We start from the raw sequence: 18,500 nt of genomic DNA, 5'->3' as shown, positions 1-18,500 counted from the left end.
ACAGGTTTCATCAGGAGCACCTATCAAGCAGGCGCAATGGAAGGGGGTGGGCAGATTTGGGAGTGGGAGAAGCCCCACGTGAGAGAAGGAGTTTCAACTGAGAGGGGTAGCGGGATTCGGATAAAAGTTCCATTGGAAGTTCCTGGTATGGAGACGGGGTTTTTGGCTTGGTCTTGGCGTGCCAGGCGACTAGCTCAAGACCTCATCCCGAAAGCCTCCGCCTTATCCCAGCATATCCTGGGCATGCGCACAAATCTTCTCACGCTTCTGACTCCACTTCCAGAAATCCCTGCCTCAACATTCCGCCGTCCGTCGGAATAAGGCGGGACCTTTCACAGCAGTTGTCCTGGAATGTTAACAGCTACCAAAACACTGCGTCTCGGGAGTTGTGGAAACTTGCGGGAGAATAACTGGAAGGAGCGGAAATAATAACTCTGACGTTTCTTCCGGTTCCTCTCTGCTGTCATTTGGACAGCCTGGCCTCATGGACTTGCTTTGTGTCTCCTCCGTCTTCCCTGACCCCGGAGCTGGGGCTCCTCCGGCCTTCGGCCCTCCTTCCGTCCCGACGTCTCCCGCGGTTCCTTCCTGCTTCTATAGCCGCGGAGAGCTGAATTGCTCCCGGGGATCGGGGGTCTGTGCTGGGCGGAGCCGGCTGCCAGACCGTGCCTCGGGCGATCCTGTTGGCAGGTGCCTGGTCGGGCCCTTTTCTGGGCTAGCAGTCCACAACTGGACCCCGAACCTCTCTGGCCGCTCCCCAACTGCGGGAAAATAGAGCGGGGAGCAGCCCGGGGTTCTGCTGCTCCTGAGCGCCCTCCTGCCACGTCCGGGTCAAGCTCTCCTTGGCCCCTGTCCGGAGATGGGCTTAAAAGCGCAAATGCTGCTCGTGCGCCTGGTCCTGGAAGCGGGGCCGAGTTGTTGGGGAGCGCGGGAGGGTTAGTTGTGGTCCTGGTCTGTCCGGGGCAGGGAAGCCTAACTCTTATCTTTGATCACTTTCTTTCCCAGTTCTGCCTTGTGAGCCCTCTGTCTTCTCCCGGGAGCGGCATGGCTTCGGTATTCGTGACCGCTCCGGGCTACAGAGTGAGTTCGGTTTGTTCTGGAAGGAATGGCCTGGAGCCTAAGAACTGGGCTCTGTTTTGTCTGAGCCAAGGATAAAATCTCCCTGGGCTTGAGTTTCCTATTTGTGACTGGCGGGGTTAGACTAGATGGTGTCCAAGGTCCTTCTCTTTCTCATCTATTCAATTAGAGTGTAGGGCTAGAGAAGTCCTTAGTAATCATGTGATCCAATTCCCTCATTTTAGAGATGAAGTAAAAACTCTACAGCAAGAAGTAATAATATTTATTTGTGCAAAATGTTAAGATTTACAAAAGCCTTTCAGACAGTTTTTTAGAAGTTACAACAACTCGATATGTGGGTATCACAAATGCTATCCTCATTTTGCCAGAGAAAAGGTTAGTAAGAAGTGAGGTTTGGGCCCAGATATTTCTGACTTCCTTTCAGCATTTGTTCTATAATTTCATGCTTGATATTTGAGGTCACACCTATAGTAAGTAGAGCCAACATTTAAAAAATAAATAGGGCTTTTGATTCCCAGGGCTTTTTTCCTGCTCTATATTATGCTGCCACCATGGATAACATTCATTCATACTCCACAGAAAATGTGCCTTCCTACTTTGCTACTGATTTTTCTTCTCAATCCAAAGTTCATTTATTCAAATCTTCTGATTACAAATTTCTGAACAGGGTGTTATGAAAGATTAAAAAAAAATTAAAAATAGCTAATATTGATGTTAATCTTTTGAAATTAAAAATACTTTTCTCACAGAAAGTGTAGGTAGTGTAAGCATTATTTTTCTATTTGACAAACGGAAATGGAGAGAGCAATAACTTGGACAAGATCAGTTATTGAACAGAATTCAGATGTTTCAGTATATGCTTTAAGTACTCTATTTAAAGAAGATAGTATGGAATCTAGTGGTTTTTAAACTTTTTCTTTCATATTAATCTTGTCTTTTTTTTTTTTTTAATATGAGGTAATATTAACCTTACTGACTTTTTATTGTGAGAGAAGCAAGGGAAAAAAGTTAAGATGGAATTATTTGGTTTTCTTTTCTGTAATTAAGTGTGGGCCCAGAGATTAATTGTAGAAATAGAATAACTTCAAGGCAATTGTAACAATATAAATCATAATGTTTGACTCGATTTTATTCTTAAAAGTTAACTTTGTGAGAATATGTATCCATAGAATTTTAGTGATAAGCTACAAGATTTCTTAAAATTAAGTTGTTTGGAGATTAGTTTGGTGAAGTTGCTAGAGGTATAAGTGGATCCAAGGAGACATGGGTTTCAGTCCTGCTTCTTAATACTCTGATCTTTTCCAAGTCAGTTAACTTCTTTGGTCCTCAGTTTTTTCATCTGTAAAGTGGGGAAAAGTAATACACATAGTATCTACTCATGGAGTGTTTGCAAGATTTAAATGAGATAATTTATTTAAGGTAGTTTTAATATTCTACAAACAGACTACTTGTGTTAAATAATCGTGAGCCATGTAGAAGATAGCTATTAGTAAGCTTGTTTGATTTAGTTTGAAATGGTACAAAAAGAAGGAAATGGCACTGAGAATGTTATCCAAGGGATATTACATTTCATTATTAGTGAAGGAAGATTGTGTTATTACTTCTAATTGGATCTGTTAATACTTGGGATCATGATAACTAATGTTGTATGAGACTGTTGATAGCAAATTAAGAATTGAACATTTGAAATGTCTGATTCACACATTTTCACTTAAGGAGATTAAGGTTAAGTGTGATTGTAGATATCTGACTTAAGATTCTTAGTTTTCTAATATATAAAATCACAGTAAATTCTGGTATTATCTCAGAGGATTTTTGTAAAAAAATACTTTACAAATCAAATACATTCAATTTATGTGTGAATTGCTGTAATTGTTTGCACACAGTAAAATGTAACTAGTTGGTACTTAGTATATGTTTGACTTGGAACACTAACCATCAAGAACCACTTTTTGACATTCCTGTGAAATTTATCACTCTTTGAAGGTCCAACAAGAATTGGTGACATTCAAGGATGTGGCTGTGGACTTTACCCAGGAAGAATGGAGAAACTTGGATCCTTGGCAGAAGGAGTTATACAGGGATGTGATGCTGGAGAATTATAGGAACCTTGTCTTCCTAGGTAAGGAAAGCTATCTCTTATGTGTCTGATTCATTCCAGAGTGGAGTTTTTTGTTTTAACTTCACTTAGTAAATTAACATTTTCTACATGATAAACATTTAAGAGTTATTGTTTGACTTGCAAAAATCAGTTTGCTAATCTTCTTGAGGCCATAAATGTTTAACTTTTGTTTTTTAGTCTTAGCTAAAAGGTACTTACTCTGCGTAGAGGGATATTGGGTATTTTTTGTTGTTATATTTCAAACTGTAGCCTTCCCATTTTTTATTCTTTAGGTCAAAGATTATCCCTCAGAGGCTCAGTATAGATGTCTAAGGATAAGAAATTTTCATCCTCTTAGTGGGAATGAATCAAACATACTTTTATTTGTGATAGTAAATCCCCTGTGTTTCATCCCCACCTATCTAAGGAAAATAATGCAGGTGACAGTTTAGAGCTTCTTTGGACTCCATTTGGGTATCCTTAATGTGCCTCTCTACCCCAAATCATGAATAGGGATAGGATATTGATAGGGATAGGGATAGGCTTTTGTTCTCAACACTTTTCCATTTCCAATAAGCAGGACTTACAGTTTGGAAACCAGATGTGATCGCCCACTTGGAAGAAGATAAAGGACCCTGGATGCAGGACAGGGAAATACTAACAACCATCAGTCCAGGTGAGTTATTGAAAATGAGGCAAATGAGGAATCTTTGTGAGCCACAACTTAATTAGTCTTTGAGGTCTTTTTAAAGGCCTTTGTATGTCAGGAGCAGAGCTGAACTCTGAATAGCAAGAGCTATCAATAAATTATTTTTCTTACATCTGTTGATGAAGATTTTTCTTTGGTCAGAGATTTTTATTCTTCCATTTTTCCTTCAGGTCACAATCCCCAACAACCATTTTTTTTTTTTAACCTTAGTTCCCTTAGTCATTCTTTAAAAAAATTTTTTTTTTTTGGTAAATTTAATATAATTTTTTGGGATAAAAATCTGTTTTCTTTCCTTACTTCCTCAGTCACCTAGAGACTAATGATTTAGAAAAAAGCACCTCCAGTATGGGAAGGCCGTTCCATTAAGAAGGAATGGAAAAGATAAAACTATAATAAAAACATCCAATTTTCTGATATATAACCTTTTTTTTTTTTTTTTTTCTTAAATATAACTTTCTTTAGAATTCTTTAAAATTATGTTGGGTTTTTTAAAATATAACTTTCTTTAGAATATGTATTTTCAGATTAGTTTTTTTTTTTATTTACTTGGGCTAGTCTTTCCATTTTTGTATTATTAAGGAATGGCAGTTATAATAGTATAATAATCTATTTTTAATTATTCACAATCTATCTAGCCATTCCTCAAGAGTTTGGAAGTGTGGGTCCTTTGTGGTCATATTTTTTTGGTATCTGAAAGAGAGAGAGAGGAATGGGGGGGGGGAAGAGATTATTTTTGTCCTGTTTAAATGTTTGAAAAAATATAGATTTTTGCTGCATTTGAGGCTCATTATGGCATATATTTTAATCCTTTTCCTACTCAATTTTTCCTTGAGTTTTTACTGAGTAGAAATTCTCTTTCTTAGTGTTTTGTAATCTTAGATTTGAGTCACTTCAAACTCAACATGTCCTAAATGGAACTACTTATATTTTCCCCAATATTCACTGCCCTGTAAAATTTCCAAATCTATTCATGCTGTCTGATCTTTCTAGTCATCTAATTTTGCCACCTCAGAGTTTTCCTTTATTTTTCTTTCTCCAGTCAGTTATCAAGTGTTATTCTTATTTCTACAGAATCTTTCTTATCCCTCCTTTTTTTCTCTATTCACACAGCTGCTTCCTTACTTTACACTTTTATCATTTCTTATCTCTTAATTTGTCTCTCTGCAAGATATTGTGCTATCTAATCTGTTCTTCATGCTAATATAGAATTGATATTCCTGAGATCCTTTGTAAATGTCCCCTTTTTTTCTGGCAATGCTTCCACCCTTGTGTAGACACTTAATCTTTAGATTATTATGGTAGTCTGCTGATCTGTTCTGTAGCTCTTTTCTTGAGTCTATCCCCACTCTATTCTGTGTTCTTTTTGGTTGTCAAATTGATCTTCCTAAAGTCCAGGTCTAACCTTATCATCTCTTTCTACTCTCCCCCCCTGCATTACTAACCTCCCTTTCATTAAAGTGACTTATTATCCCCAAGATCAAATGTAAAATCTTTTGCTTTGGATTTTAAAGTCCTTCACAATCTAGTCTTTCTGCCTTTCTAATCTTAGACTTCATCCTTCTCCACATATGTCCCATCATCCAGCCATCTTGCTCTTTCTCACAAATGATGCTCCATATCTTGACTCTGGGCATTTTCACTGGCTCTTTTCCATGCCTAGAACTACCTTCTGCTCTCCATTTGGCTCCCCTTTCAAGTCTAAACTAAAGTCCCATCTTCTGCAAAAAGCTTTAGTCATTTTCCCCTTGAAATTATCTCCAATTTATTCTGTCTATAGTTTATTTACACACAGGTGTTTATGTGTGCATTAAAATATGAACTATTTGAATACCTTTCTTTTTATCTGTCACTTAGCACAGTGGTACATTATAGATGCTTAATAAATGCCTATTTACTTGACTTGATTTCCTGAAACATAGAATTTGCCATGCCATCCTCCTCTCCCTTGACCTCACTAAAAATCTTCATTAATCCCTTATTACAGAATTTAACAGTGAGAATGGAACCCATTGGCTGTCCAGTCTAACCTATAACCACTACAGTATATCTGACATGGTCATCTGGCCTTATCTGGAAGACATGCAGTAAGGGAAGATTTATTACCTTTTGAGTCAATTTCCTTCACTTCTGAATTACTTAAATTCTTAGGATGTTTTTCTTACATTGTCTCTGGATAAAATAGAAACTGGTAATTAAAATTTCCTACAATCTGATTTCACCTACTTTTTTGGACTTGTCTCATTACATCAGATTGCATTTTTAGAATTAAAAGGAATGTCACAGACCAGCCAACCCAATCTGTTCATTTTATAGATAAGGAAATTGAAACATAAAATTAGTTGCTCAAAGTCATATATATATATATATACTAAGTGGAATCTTAACCTTAGGTCTTTTGACTCCAAATCTATTTCTTTTTCCACTATGCCAGAGTGCCCCATTTTCCCATCTTATCTGTTTCCATTCTTCCTTTCCTCTTAGAACCCTTAGCTTTTTAAAAATTATAATTCAAATACCATTTCTTTTATGGTACCTTTTATGATTCATTCCAACTATTAGCAACCACCATCTTTAATCATATGCTATATAATGTTACACATTATATATGATAATGTTGAACTATGCATTTTAATTTTTATTGTTTTTTGGCTAGGGAAATTTGTTCCCAGTTAATGGCAGTATAGTAAAACTAGCAATAATATTTATCATGATTGTAAGTATTAAAGTTTTTTTAAATAGTTTTACTTTTTTTTTTCATAAAAAAGAATGCTTTGCCAGCTATATCATTCTTTATCTGCTACTTTACTGAGAGTGTAAGATCATAGATTCATAGATTTAAAACTGGAGGAATCCTCAGATGCTATCTAATATAATTCCCTCATTTTAGAGATAAGGAAACTGAGACTAAGAGAGATTATGTCACATGCCCAAGGTTGTGGTGACTGAGACAGGTTTTGAATCAAGTCTTTTTAACTCTAGAAATTATTTTTTCCATTGTAACTACAGCATGAAATTAATTATTTTGATTAATATCTTTCTCTTCTATTTAATTCTTATGGTCTTATGTTGAATGATAAAGAGAAAGGAAATAGTCATTTCTGTATCCTTAAATATTCAGAAAATTTCTTCTCCATTGCAATTCATATTCCATTCTGATTTTAAATATATATTTTATCATGTTAAATTTTTTCTTTTATGCTTTGGCTCTTCCCGTATTTAAAAATAATTTAAATATTAATGTTTTTAAAAATATTTAATATTTTGTTTTTCTCTTAACTGCCTTTTGCAATATTTATTCTCCCTTTCCACATAATTTAGAGAAAAAACATGTTTTACCATCATGAAAGGATAAAAGAGAAATCATTTTCTATATTTTTACTTTGAAGCCAAGCATGGTCATTATAATTCCGTGACCTCCATTTTTTAAAAAAATTATTTTGTTATTGTGTTTTACATTTATATTTGATTTACTGTGCATTTTTTTCTGTTCTGACTTTATTTAGTATTAGTTGACATGTCTTTACATTCTTTCATATACTTACCAAATTCCTATGAAAGAAACCAGTAACAAGAAGATAATTAAAGATTACCAAGTTAAGGAAGAAGCGAGATTAAATGATTGGGGTAACAATCTCTTTGATAAAAAGAGAGGAAATGTAATCAAAGGAATGTGTAGAGGGAATGATTTTTAACCTTAGACAAGCTACTTAATTTATCACCTTAACAAAAACCTTCAAGGATAAATTAATTGGTGAATTACATTCCCAAGGGAATTTGTCTATATCTTCATTTCTCCTCTTTCATGAAATCCATGAAACTAATCTGGACTCTTCACCTCAAAAATTTCATCTGATCACATTGTGGGGATTCAACCATGAACAATGAATGTTTCCATTTATTTAAATATTAATTTATTTTTCTTAATAATGTCATAACTTTATTTGTATAAGTCCTCTCTGTGTTAGATTCCCTCAAATAGATCATATATTTTATAGTAATTTCCAACAACATGTCACTTTTATCTTTTTCTCCTACTTTTATTAGGGAATGTTGTATGCATCTACATAAGTTTATTTTGCATTTTACTATTTTATTGATGCTCTAGGATCATTGATTTAAAGCTGGAAGGGACCACAAAGGGTATCTAGTCCAACTCCTTCTTTCCTTTTATAGGGTAGAAAATTAAGTTACAGAGAGGTTAAAGTAACTTGCCCAAATTTACACTAGTTGGTAATTATCAGAGGCAAGCTCTGAATCTGGTCTAACTCCAGAGCCTAACTTCTTCCCTTTTAACAGTATAAAGTTAACCATCTTGAGTAATTTCTTTTTCTTGCTGTGATATTGAGGAAAGGAGGACATCTAAGTTTTATTTATCTCTGAACTTACTGAGATCTAGTGTTTGTCTATTACAAATAATGTCTCTCTTAGTTGCAAATTAATACTTTATATTATCATTTTAAAGAGTCATTCTTTAGCTCAGAAACTGAGGGAAATATTCTTAATTCTTAAAGAATTTTTAAAAATTAGTAAAACTAAACACATCAAAAATCTGAAATAGAATGTTATATTTCAAATCCATAGTCTCAGATCTATGCAAAAAATGGAAGAAGTACTTGTATTTTTTCTTTGACACCATACTTGGTTGTTACACTTTTATTTATTCATCTATTTAAAATAATTTTGTGGTTATGCTTTCCGTTTACATTTACTATATGTTGTTTCCTATTTGAGCTTATTTTACTTTTTTTCAGTTTATATGTTATCCTATGTATTAAGCAAGTTTAATATTTTTTAAAAAGCTAAGAAAGAATATACCTTGCTAAACTCCTTTTCCCCAAAACCAAAAACCTTGTAATCCAAATATTTAAACCAGAAAAAGATAAATTCAAAGAAGACTAAGTACATATTTAAAAAATTAAATCATGTTCAAAAAGCCACAATAATATCCAAAAAATTATTCATTATGATAAAGTTGAAATTTGTGCCAAACCTGAGAGGATGGTTCACCATTAGGAAAATATTATAATTTATCATATTGAAAAGAGAAACATCCAAAGCACAGTTATATCAATATATATAGATAAAGCTCTTGACAAAATATTACATCTTTTTATGCAACAACAAAAATAACAACAAACCTATACTGCAGAGGAATTGAATTTACTTTTTAAATGGATGTATAGAAAAACTTCCTTCAAAGATAAACCAAAGAACTACAGTATAACTCATATGTGTTATGCTTTATTTTGTAAAGCATTTGCAAGGTGCAGCTTTCTAATTCAGTAGTGCAAACTGATTTGACTGAAGAAACCTAACAATGCACCATTATATTCGGGTCCCAAGAAAGTGACCTTTTGGCAAAACTACTGAAGTGCCAAAAAAAAAAAAATACAAGAAGAATATGTCTAAAACCACAACTGGCATTATATGCAATGTACATCTGTATGTAAAGTCAGGGTGCCCTTTTTCCTATGCTTATTTGATTTAGTTCTGTAAATTCTAGTCATAGAAGTAAAACAAGAACAAGAAATTAAAAGCATAAAAACAACCAAACAGAAGAATCACTTCTGTGTACTAATGAAATGATGCTTTACATAGAAAATTCCAAAATAAATAAAAATTTACTGAGACAATTAACAATTTTAGGGAAAGACTAGGTTACAAAATAGACCTACAAAATCAATTCTCTTCAGCAATAATAAAACCCATGTGTCATTGATAGACATCTCATTCATAATAACTATGAAATGTATAAAATATATAAGAATTATCTACCAAGGCAGATTCAGGACCCATACTCTTTTTTTTTTTCCCCCTCTAAGGCAATTGGGGTTAAGGGATTTGCCCAGGGTCACACAGCTAGGAAGTGTTAAGTGTCTGAGGCCACATTTGAACTTAGGTCCTCCTGACTTCAGGGCTGGTGCTCTATCCACTGTACCACCTAGTTTCCCCTAGGATCCATATTCTTTAAAGAAATGATGAATACTTTAAGAAATTTAAGCATATGTAGGGCTCAGAGCTGCTTATGACAATATAATAAAAAAAGAAAATATCTAAATTAATTCATACATTTAGTACTCTTGCTAATTAAATGACCAAAAAGTTGCTTTTTTTTTTTTTGGTCATTGTTCAGTAATTTTTCAGTTATGTCTAATCTTTTGCTATACCTCTTTGGATATTTTCTTGCAAAAATACTATAGGGATTTGCCATTTCTTTCTCTAGCTCATTTTAGAGGCAGACAAGTTAATCAGGGTCATTCAGTGTCTGAGGCTGGATTTGAACTCAGGAAGGTGTATCTTCTAGATTCTAGGGTCAGTGCTCTATCCACTGTGCTACTTAACTCCTTTATAAAGCTAGACAAAAATTACAATTTTTTCATGATAAAGAAATGGAAGACAGGATTTATTCTACTTTCAGATTTAATAGGAAATATTTGCATTTTCATTTCTTTCAGATTGGAAAACTAGTCTTAAAACCAAGGAACCAACTTATGAAAAATTGAGAAGGAATGATTCTCATATTCCTAAATTGGGAGAATCCTGGGAATATTATGTAGGATTGGAGGGACTGAAGCAGGAGATACATTCTGGGTAAGTTTTAAAAAATACTCAAAGGAAAACTTCTGACATATTATAGATTTTTCTGGCTAAGTCCTATCTATTTACTTTAGTTGGTGTTAATTTATTACAATAACTTCATAAATAAGATATGTATTAATAGAACCCCCTACATTCAGGCTTAAGGAAATAAAAATTTATAACTAAATACGTTTTATTTATAATTCATATCTTTTAAATAGCATAGAAAACTATTGGGTAGAAACTTTGTGAATATAGTTCATATAAGTAAACCTAAAACCATAATTCATCAATTATTTTTCATCACAGAATTCCTACTGGAAAAAAACTTCATAAAAGTCATGAATACATAGAAGCCATTTGGAGTACACACCTTGTTGAATGTCAGACAATTCATAGTAGAAAAAAGCCTTATGAAGATAATGATTGTAGGAAAGCCTTACCTTCCAGCTCATTCTTTATCCAACAGCAGATCTTACATACTGCAGAGAAATCTAAAGAATGTGGAAAGACATTTTGTTGGGACTCACAATCTACCGGACATAAAAGACTTCATACTGGAGAGAAGTTTTATGACTATCATGTGTATCCAGTAGAATTCTCTTATAGCCAGTACTTTAACAACCATCAAAAAATTCATAATAGAGAGAAGCGTTATGAATGTAATTATTGTGGGAAGGTCTTCCGTTGGAGATCACAGTTAACTGCACATCAGAGAATTCATACTGGAGAGAAACCTTATGTATGTAACTATTGTGGAAAGGCCTTCTGTAGGAGATCACAATTAACTGTCCATCAGAGAATTCATACTGGAGAGAAGCCTTACAAGTGTAATGAGTGTGGAAAGGGATTCCGCCATAGTACAGAGCTAAATCTTCATCAGAGAATTCATGCTACAGAGAAGCCTTACACATATAACAATCATGTGAAGGTCTACAACCAAAATTCAGACTTGATGCTACATCATAGAATTCATCCTGGAGACAATCCTTATGAATGTAACTATTGTGGAAAGGCCTTCAATCAGAGTTCACAGTTAACTCGACATCAGAGAATTCATACTGGAGAAAAGCCTTATGAGTGTAATTATTGTAGGAAGGCCTTTCGCCAGAGTTCACATTTAACTCGGCATCAGAGAATTCATACAGGAGAAAAACCTTACAAGTGTAAAGAGTGTGGGAAAGGCTTTCACCAGCGTTCAGAGTTAATCCCACATCAGAGAATTCATACTGGAGAGAAACCTTATGAATGTAATTATTGTGAGAAGGCCTTCCATCGCAGCTCACAATTAACTCGACATCAAAGAATTCATACTGGAGAAAAACCTTACAAGTGTAACTACTGTGGAAAGGCTTTCCACCAGAGTTCACAGTTAACTCTTCATCAAAGAATTCATACAGGAGAGAAGCCTTATAAATGTAAAGATTGTGAGAAAGCCTTCCACCGCAGTTCAGAATTAACTCTGCATCAAAGAATTCATACTGGAGAAAAGCCATATAAATGTAAGGATTGTGGGAAGGCTTATAACCGGAATTCAGAGTTAACTTTACACCAGAGAATTCATACTGGAGAGAAGCCTTATGAATGTAAACACTGTGCAAAGACCTTCCGCCAAAGTTCACATTTAAATCGACATCAGAGAATTCATACGGGAGAGAAACCTTATAAATGTAACTATTGTGGAAAAGCCTTCCGCAACAAAGAACATCTTATCATACATCAGAGACTTCATACTGGAGCCTTATGAGTGTCATGAATTTGGGAAATTTTTCCATAAGAATTTATAATTCTATTTCAGAGTATTCATACTGAAGAGTAGCAATAAACAGACTGATTGTGGGAAAACTTATACTTAGAGTTCATGGTCAATCTAACATCAGAGATTTCATTCTAGAGAGAAGAAACATCAAAGAATTCATTCAGCAGGCTTTCCACAGAAAGTATTATGTAACTAAACAACAGAGAACATATTGGATAGAAGACTTATAAAGGTAATTATCATGGGAAGTCATTTCATATCAAAATATATCTTACTTGACAGAGATGTCACACTAAGGAAGAACCTTTTAAGTGAATGTGGGAAAATCTTTCAGATTTTCAGAATTTCATAATTAGCATTAGATAAATTCATATTAAAAATAAATCTCACAATGTAATGATTGTGAAAAGGCTTACAACTGGAGTTGAGAGTTAATTGACATCAGAGAATTAATACAAGGACTTTTATTCTACATCAGAGACTAGTTGGGAGAGAAAACTTGTAAATGTAGTGAATGTGGGAAAATCTTCCTCAAGATCTCATACTTTGTCTCAAATAACTCATAACAGTTTTAATAATTGCAAGACAACCAATAGCCAGAGTCCATTCAACATTATAGAATTTATACTTGAAAGAGAACTTCTGAAGACAGCTATCCAGGGAAGGTCGTTATCAAAGTATAATTTAGAGTAAGATGTTATACTAAATAGCCTTATCAATGTCATGATTATGGGGAGAACTTCTGATAATTCTCATAGTGGACTGTGCAGCAAAAATTCATAGAAAAGTAGCACCTTAAAGTATATTTATTGAGAAAAAAACATTCTATTGAAGCTCATGGCTTGCTGAATATCAAAAAATTTATAATGGAAGAAAATTCTACAAACAATGAATTGTGGAAAGACCTTATGGCTGACAATACCAGAATTCCTACAGGAGAGAAAACATGGATATGGAAAGATAGCACACGTGTCTCATGGAACATTAGGAAATTCATGTTAAGGAGAAGCCTTTTGAATTTAACGATTGTGGTATTGACATTTCATACTTTAATCAAAATCAGAAGGCATAATGAAGAGAAGCTTAAGAAATGCTATGAATATGGAAAGAATTTCTGCTGAAGTTTGATTTTATTATTGATTTGTATAAAAAAGTGATATTTTATCATTGAAATTAACTGGGGGAAGACATTCTCCAATAACACATATCTAGGGAACATCAGAAATCTCACTCTGGAGAGTAGCCTTATGAATGTAGTATGATGAAAGGAGGATAGGCTTTCAGGAAAGCAGAATTCTGGAGAAATTCTTCATTTCTGGATTGTATCCAGAAATACTGGAGAAAAACTTCATGAAGAGAGAATCTTGTGAATATAATTACCTTGAGAAGCTTTTACCTTATTCAGTTGAACTGAGTCATGATGAAATTGGGGATAATAAGTGTTTGGAAGAGAGCATTTTGGGAAATAGTTTCATATCTGAGGAAAAGCAAGTAGGATAGAGTGATAAGATCAACATCTACTAGAAGTTTTGGTCTCAAGTAGATTAAGTTAATTCTTTATCTAAAAGGTGAGGAAGATATCCCTAAGACTTGACTGGCCCAGGGAATTAAGGCCTAGAAGGTACAGTTAATCAAAAGAGTTTCTTGCTGGCCTCAAATCATATTGAAGTGGCTTTTTGTCCCACTCACAGCATATAAAAGCTCATTCATGTTGACTCTGGCTCTTTCGATTCCTAAGGCCACTGCATTTATCATATCCTTGTGTACTAACCTGCCTCATTTCCATAAGGAGATAAGGAATGCCCAAACTGCTGCATTCTTATTAAGTATCCTTTACATGCTATAGCTAATTAAACATCCTTTTGTTAACTATTGAATGACCTATGAGTATCATGTTTCATTACAATATTGGAATTATATTACCAGCTTGAATCCAGCTCAGTTCACATCATTTAGCATAATTAATGTAAAATGAGTGCAGGAAAGGACATTCAGGGAAAATACATTTATTACCAGGTCCATTCTTCCCTCCTTGTTTTGAACTGCCTTGGAGAATTTGAGATGCCAGTAGAAAAGTTGCATGCGACCTAGCTTAACACATTGTGCAAAAAGAGACAAGAGTTTCCCATTTTAAATTTTAAAAAACTGTAATGAGACAAACAGTTGCTAAAGCTACTAATAAATAGTATAAGTGGAAAGTATAATGTTGGGGCAGAGATAGGCTTAAGGAAGAAAGAAACTTATCAGCAAATGATGAGAAGTATGGTGTTTGACTAAGAAATTTTGCTGGAAAATATTTCATATCCTCTTGAAATCAGTTTTATATGCCTTGAGAATAAAATTTGAGAATGAAACTTGAAAATTGGAGGTAAAAAAATCAAAGACTTTTCTTGTTACTCTTGCTTTTGCTTCCAAAAATGTTTTACTCCACAAAGAGAATATAAGCATTCACCACCAAGGATCTAGGAAGGTTGCACAAGAAGCTTAAATAGCAACCTGAAGAGATGTTAGAGTAAGGGTGTAATTCTGTATCCTATGAGTTTGGCAAGTTGTAAGAAAATTTACTTTTCCTGAGCCAGTTAAATCAGCTGTTATGGATGGAGACTGACTTACCCTTTTCCCCTTTTTAGATAGCTTATGACCCCATAAATATGAATTCCCATTATAATCAGTTCCCTCACATTGGGGAGAAAGTATAGGGGGATCCTACATGAAAAGGATGTGGTAAATTGAATATATGTACCTCCCCCATTAACTTGTATGTGTTATGATCATGAGTTGGGGCAATAAGAGCCTGTCTTCAGGTGGGTATACTCCCTATCTAAATGGTATCTTGCTTTAGCTGTAAATTCTCCCTCCCCACAATCATTAAAGAAGGAGATAGATAAGTAGACAAAATGACTGGGTCAGGAAAATGGCCAGGGTACATTAATGCATTCATTGCAAATATGTACTCTGAGAACAGGGAAGGTGCTACAAAGCCCACCTTTCTGCTAGGTTAGTAAGTGTGTGTGGTAGGTTTCTTTCAGAGATCTTTGATTCCTAAAAGAGTTGATAAGAAAGCAAATGATTGCCAGCCTATGGAGTTGTTGGTAAAACATGCAAGAAATGTAACACAGGCCCTTTAATCCCATCTGAACCTGATTAATCTCCTAAAGTTCCCCTATCCATTTGGACACAAGGAACTGTTGGAGAGTAGCAACCACATTACTCATACCAAGGAAGACAAAGAGGTCCACTCAACTTCCCACTTGTAGGTCACCAAGGGAAGAGATCAAGCTCCCAGAAAGCAGGAATTATACTGGCCCCTTTAAGTATCTGATTAGTAGGGCTAAATAGAAACTCTTGAAGTTGCACTCAAACATCCCATGTTATTAACACCAAACACTACCCCCCCTCCACTGGAAGGGTGCATGAAGTAGAGAGAGTAGTGAAAAAGATTTTCTTTCTGATGATGGAGATGAAGGAAGCTAGATTGTTTTGCTTGTACCCTTTGTAATTCATGAAGAAGGTAGGTGGCATCTGATAGTTTGTAGTGGACAATAGAGAGCTAAACAAAATTGTGATCTTCATCTCAATGTAACTTCCTGACATCAGCATGGTAGGTCAAGCCGCTTAGAGTGAATGGTACAGGATTATCAATCGGTCTAACACTTTTCTCTTCCATGGCTGACACTATTCAGAAGCAGTTGGTTTTCACTTGGGAAGGAATCCAGTATGTCTTCATCCTTTCCTAGAACCCTCTGAATTTTCCTTCATATAACCATACTCTGATGAGGGATTTGAAAAAGGCTTCCCTACCTGAATTGATTACATATGATTGACCAGGCTGGATGAGAAGCTACATCAGATAATAGCCCATGTGATTGAAAAATGTTGGGCAATAAGACCTAAGAAGACAAAGGGTATAACTAAGAATTTTGGAGACTACAGTGCATAGGGAGAATCCAAATGATTCAGGACACTATGGGACAAGTTACCTATACTTGGCTTCCCCAAAATGATTGTAGGGAATCCAGCAGCACAGTAGCTAGAGTATGGAACCTGGAATCAGGAATACCTGAGTTCAAATCCTTCCCTAGATAGCTGTGTGATCTTAAGCAAGTCATTTTAATTTCAGCCTCAGTTTTCTCGTGTAAAATGGAGGTAATATAACAGCACCAACTTTACAAGTTGGTTGTGAGAATCAAATGAAAATAAGGCTGCTGAAATCATCAAATATGGTTTATTGTTCTAGAGCTAGTTGGATCAAGGAATGAGGATAGGGAGAAGTTCCTCCCCCCACTTACATTTAGATCTGGACAAAAATAGACTTTTTGTATGCAAAGGATAATGGTTTGTTGTTTTTGTTTTTTTCAACAACGCAGGTGGTATAGACAAATTATGTTTTTAATCCCAGTATTTTATTTATTTTTTGTATTGATTTATGTTCACAGCATGTATTGATTTATATTCAATTTTCATAGTTCTTTTTCTGGATTAAGAGAGTATTTTCTATTTAGAGTTTATTGGGATTGCCATGGATCACTGAACCACTGTCAAGAACCAGGTTTTTTATAGTTGATCATCACACATTCTTGCTGTTACTATGTACAATGTATTTGTGGTTCTACTTATTTTGATCAACATCAGTTCATATAAATCTTTCCAGGTCTTTTAAAAAGCCTATTCATAATTTTTTCATAGAATAGTAATATGGAAGTTTCTATTCTTAAACACCTGGTTAAAGTGGGCTGTATGAAAGCTTCCCCAAAGTGTCCATTCTCTATATCACTTTTCAAAAGAAGTTGCTTTCTTGAGCTCTAGTTATATTTCAGTTATACTATCATTCTGTTCATAGTAGTTCATGAGTTGGGTTATGTAAAAAGCCTCTTCTAACAAGATGTGTAAAACATAGAAAGCTCCTAATATTAAACCAGAATGATATATTAAAAATTGCTTTTGTATAGGTTCCATGTATATTAGTATACTTCATAAACAGATTGTGGTCTCTGAATTCCTGATTCCTAATCTAGTAGGCCCTCCTTTTTGTGGTTCTAGCTTCTGACCAATTCTTTTGTCTATTTTTTCTGTGGCTAGTTCTTCCTAAAAGCAAGCTTTGTGCAATTAGATTTTGCTGGCCTAGGGAATGGGCATCCTGTTAAGTACTCGTGTGCTGAGTTGCAAGCAGCAGATGAAAGAGCATTGAGGTCAGATAAGATCATCATGTACATTAATACCTGCATGGTGACAGGAGTCTGACTAAGTGGGTATGGCTTTGGAAAAAAATGGGACAGGTTAATAAAGGATTGCCTCCTGGGAATTCCTCAGATACTACGAAAGAATTTTGTAAATGCCTCCTACCATAGGGAAGATGTATTAGTAATGATGGGAATATATACCTTCTGCCAAATTAGGCAGTGAAATCAAAGCCATAATGGGAAAGGCAGACACTGGGGAGTGGTTCTATCATTAATCTGGATATGGGGTTACTATGTCATATTGTGCTGGGTAAAGAATCATTATTTGATCCTTCTAAGGATAAGGCAACTGTTCTTTCATATTTCCTCTCTTTAGGTCAATATTCACTTGTACCTAACTTCCTTTACCCTGATTCTGTCCCTAGCTAGCAAACAAGAAATTTGTTGCTGACTGACAAGATTGGCACCTCCCAGAAGCCATGTCCATTATGAGTTAATGTCCGCCTGGGATGGGAAAAGCCTTTTTAAAGTTCAGCAGTTTCTAGGATCCATACTTAATAAATATGTCCAATATGGACAGGGTATTTTTGGACATAGTTCCAGCTGACCAGTTCTGCTCTAACACAATAGGATCTATTTTGACTATGTCAATAAATCTGCCAACTGAAGTGAAATGGATGAATATTTACATAAATATAAATTGCCCAGATTAATAGAAGAGAAGATAAAATATTTAACCCCATTTTAGAAAAAGGATTTGAATGTGCATCAATGAATGCCAAAGAAAAATTCTCTAGGACCAGACTAATTCACAAGTTAGTTCTACCAAACATTTAACATACAATTAATTCCAATATTATATGTTATTTAGAAAAAAATAGGCAAAGAAGGAGACTTACCAAATTCCTTTTATGACACAGACATGGTGCTGATATCTAAACCAGGAAGAACCAAAATAAAAATACAGACCAATCTCCCTAATGAATATTGATGCAAAAATTTTAAATAAAATATTAACAAATTCATCACCAGGATAATATGTTATTACCAAGTGCATCAGCATTTCTATATTTTACTGACAAAACCCATCATCAAAGG

At 34.8% G+C, this 18,500-nt stretch overlaps 1 protein-coding gene across 1 annotated transcript; it reads left to right on the top strand.

Moving 5' to 3' along the window:
- Positions 1-1,003: 1,003 nt before the first annotated feature.
- On the top strand, positions 1,004-18,427 carry LOC127547966 (zinc finger protein 883-like). Its single transcript, XM_051975100.1, has 5 exons — positions 1,004-1,077; positions 3,061-3,196; positions 3,756-3,851; positions 10,340-10,475; positions 10,773-18,427. Exons 1-5 carry the CDS (start codon positions 1,042-1,044, stop codon positions 12,208-12,210), a joined length of 1,842 nt encoding a protein of 613 aa, XP_051831060.1. The 5' UTR covers positions 1,004-1,041; the 3' UTR covers positions 12,211-18,427.
- The last annotated feature ends 73 nt before the right edge of the window (positions 18,428-18,500 follow it).

This window comes from Antechinus flavipes, chromosome 2, assembly GCF_016432865.1.
Source record: "Antechinus flavipes isolate AdamAnt ecotype Samford, QLD, Australia chromosome 2, AdamAnt_v2, whole genome shotgun sequence".
Lineage (NCBI taxonomy): Eukaryota > Metazoa > Chordata > Mammalia > Dasyuromorphia > Dasyuridae > Antechinus > Antechinus flavipes.
This window is presented reverse-complemented; position numbering and strand designations above follow the sequence as displayed.